Source organism: Brassica oleracea, chromosome C6 (genome assembly GCF_000695525.1).
Source record: "Brassica oleracea var. oleracea cultivar TO1000 chromosome C6, BOL, whole genome shotgun sequence".
In the NCBI taxonomy this organism is placed as follows: domain Eukaryota; kingdom Viridiplantae; phylum Streptophyta; class Magnoliopsida; order Brassicales; family Brassicaceae; genus Brassica; species Brassica oleracea.
Window position 1 is genome coordinate 7,740,823 of NC_027753.1, and position 2,490 is coordinate 7,743,312.

The 2,490-nt window shown below is 29.6% G+C and overlaps 1 protein-coding gene across 1 annotated transcript; it reads right to left on the reverse strand.

Annotated features, from left to right (window-relative positions):
• Window positions 1-1,969: 1,969 nt before the first annotated feature.
• Window positions 1,970-2,490, reverse strand: LOC106299586 (bacteriocin microcin B17-like). Its single transcript, XM_013735654.1, has one exon. It carries the CDS (start codon window positions 2,385-2,387, stop codon window positions 2,097-2,099), a length of 291 nt encoding a protein of 96 aa, XP_013591108.1. The 5' UTR covers window positions 2,388-2,490; the 3' UTR covers window positions 1,970-2,096.

The following is a 2,490-nucleotide window of genomic DNA, read 5'->3' on the forward strand; positions in this document are numbered from 1 at the left end:
AGAAATATTATATTATGACTTAGTATAGCATAAAAGATTGTAAATTAGTTATACATGTTTAAAGAATACAATGATTTTTAAACTTATATGAAAAATTTAACATATAAAAACGGCCGATGAATTGGTCATAAAATTATAAATAATTTTAGATGTTTTATTAGTAATAAATTATTTATAGTCTTTGTTTTGAGTCAAGATAATTATTAAATGTCCATAACACTGATATGCTACAAGGCCTTATTAGGAAAGTCCATGTTGTAACCATTTCTTTTCCGGGAAGTGTAACAAAAAAAAATTGTTTTTATCTCTTTATTTTTTAAGTTCTGTCGGGGAAAGATACAAGAATCTATTTATCTTCTTCGATGTTCAATCTGAGACTTATTATGTGAAAATCATTAAAATCTGCTCAAGGCAATTTTATGCGGTCAAAATAGCTAAGATAATAAGACGAGTTCTTTCATATTCTGCGGTCAAAATAGCTACTGGAATGTTAATATCTAACTCAAGTTTTCTATTTCTATGGGTTTTGATTTTTTCTGTTTTAGCTCCGCGTGGGTACTTTCATCAAGTCTTAAAGTCTATATAAACTATAATTGCAGATCGAATAAACTGATCTTTTTAGGGTTTTATATTGGCTATAACGTTTCTTCTTCTGCAAGAAAATCAATTACAGAAGTAATACATCAATTGGTTGGAATCAAATCTATTCTTTTAATTAACGTAATTATGGTTACAATTTCTATATTTTTTAGGTACATTAAAGATACGACATTGAAAATATTTTGTTTTGATTAATAGAAGATATTCAATTTTAAGTTTGTATTTATTGTGATGTCCTCGTACGTTTTTGGTTGATTTTGGTTAAATGACATTAAGTTTCGAAGTTGTACTTAACAACCATTACGTAATCACCTTTGGAAGTTGATTTAATGACATTAAGTTTAAATTTGATTACGGAAAACTCATTAATTTAACTGGAAAAGACAAACATTAAAATAAGTAGTTTAATTTAATTTTCAGTGGCATGGAAGTGTAAATAAATTAGAAAATTTAAAGATATTTTTAATGGGTATTTTTCCTTTAATAATATAGATATAGATACGGTCACAACCGTAATCTTTCATTTTTTCAGTCTTTTCGTGAAACAAAATTATGACCTTTTCCCGAAAAAGAAACAAATTATGGCTTTTAATGTTCTTTATATCTCGGTTAGAAAAATGAATATAGAAGATTATCGGATAACGTAAACATTTTTAATTGGTCTATGAAAGGTAGAAGAAATTGCAAAGGAATTTTCAAATGAATAAATGTGACATTTCCTTCTTGATTTCTTTTTCTTTCGAAGAAAACAAAAACGTTCGGTAACTTAATCGCTTTGTTTCTTTGACCGTAAAACTCAAACATCATGTTAACCTTTGATAAGTCAACTATTTGGGGTCTGCGGGTATATAAGATCTACAAGCAGTAAAATAAAATGTACAATGATATCGGCATAACTAGTTTGGATATTTGAAAGTCCACAGATGATCTATATTCGATCGATCATTTCAAAACGCGTTACATTCTCTCTTTATATCATTTCTACTTTCCATACACTATTTTAAACTCTCGATAAACCATATGTAGAAGGGAAAAAAAAGAAGAGAATGATGAAAAGAAGAAGAAAAAGTTTTATAATACAGTTAATTATTGAAAATGTTCTTTTGATTAATTTGGTAAAGCTTAACTTTTTTTTACTTAAAACTTCTTAGTATTTTTAATATTTTAGCAGCTTATTATTATTTAACTAGTCTACTTGAGTAAATGTAAATTGTTTAGAAGAAACTGATATTCTTTCATTAAATATGAGAAATCACAGTCATTTTAAATATCGATGCCCAGAGCTTCATGTCTTCGCATATAACCAATTCATTTACATCTACATAAATGAATATGCTAAATTATATAGTAATGTTTCATATAAGAAAAATAAATACATGATGCCTTATATATTATGTTACATTACGTTAAAATAAATTTTACATTACATATAATAAAATAAATAAACCACAAACACAAGAATTTATCATTACAAAGAGTTGCCGAATTATCATCTATTAACCGCCTCCACCTCCACCTCCGCAACCTCCACCGCCGCCTCCACATCCACCACCACCTCCACCATCTCCACCGCCGCCGTCTCCACCTCCTCCATCTCCACCTCCGCCAAAGCAGCAGCATAGGTCTGCGCATCCACTTACATCTACTGGTTCATTGCGACGTTTCTTAGGCTTAGTCGGCTTCACAACAACAAGTCCTCCATCTTTCTTTCCTTTTTTACCCTTTTTCACATCTCTTGGCTTTTTCTTCTTGCGGCAGAAGCAACAACATAATATTCGACAACACATCGTGCTCTAGAATAGCAAACACAATCAGAGAGATGTTTGATATATGTCAATGCGAAATGTATCAATCTTATGCTTTCAAATGTTTATGAATACTGATGCAAAA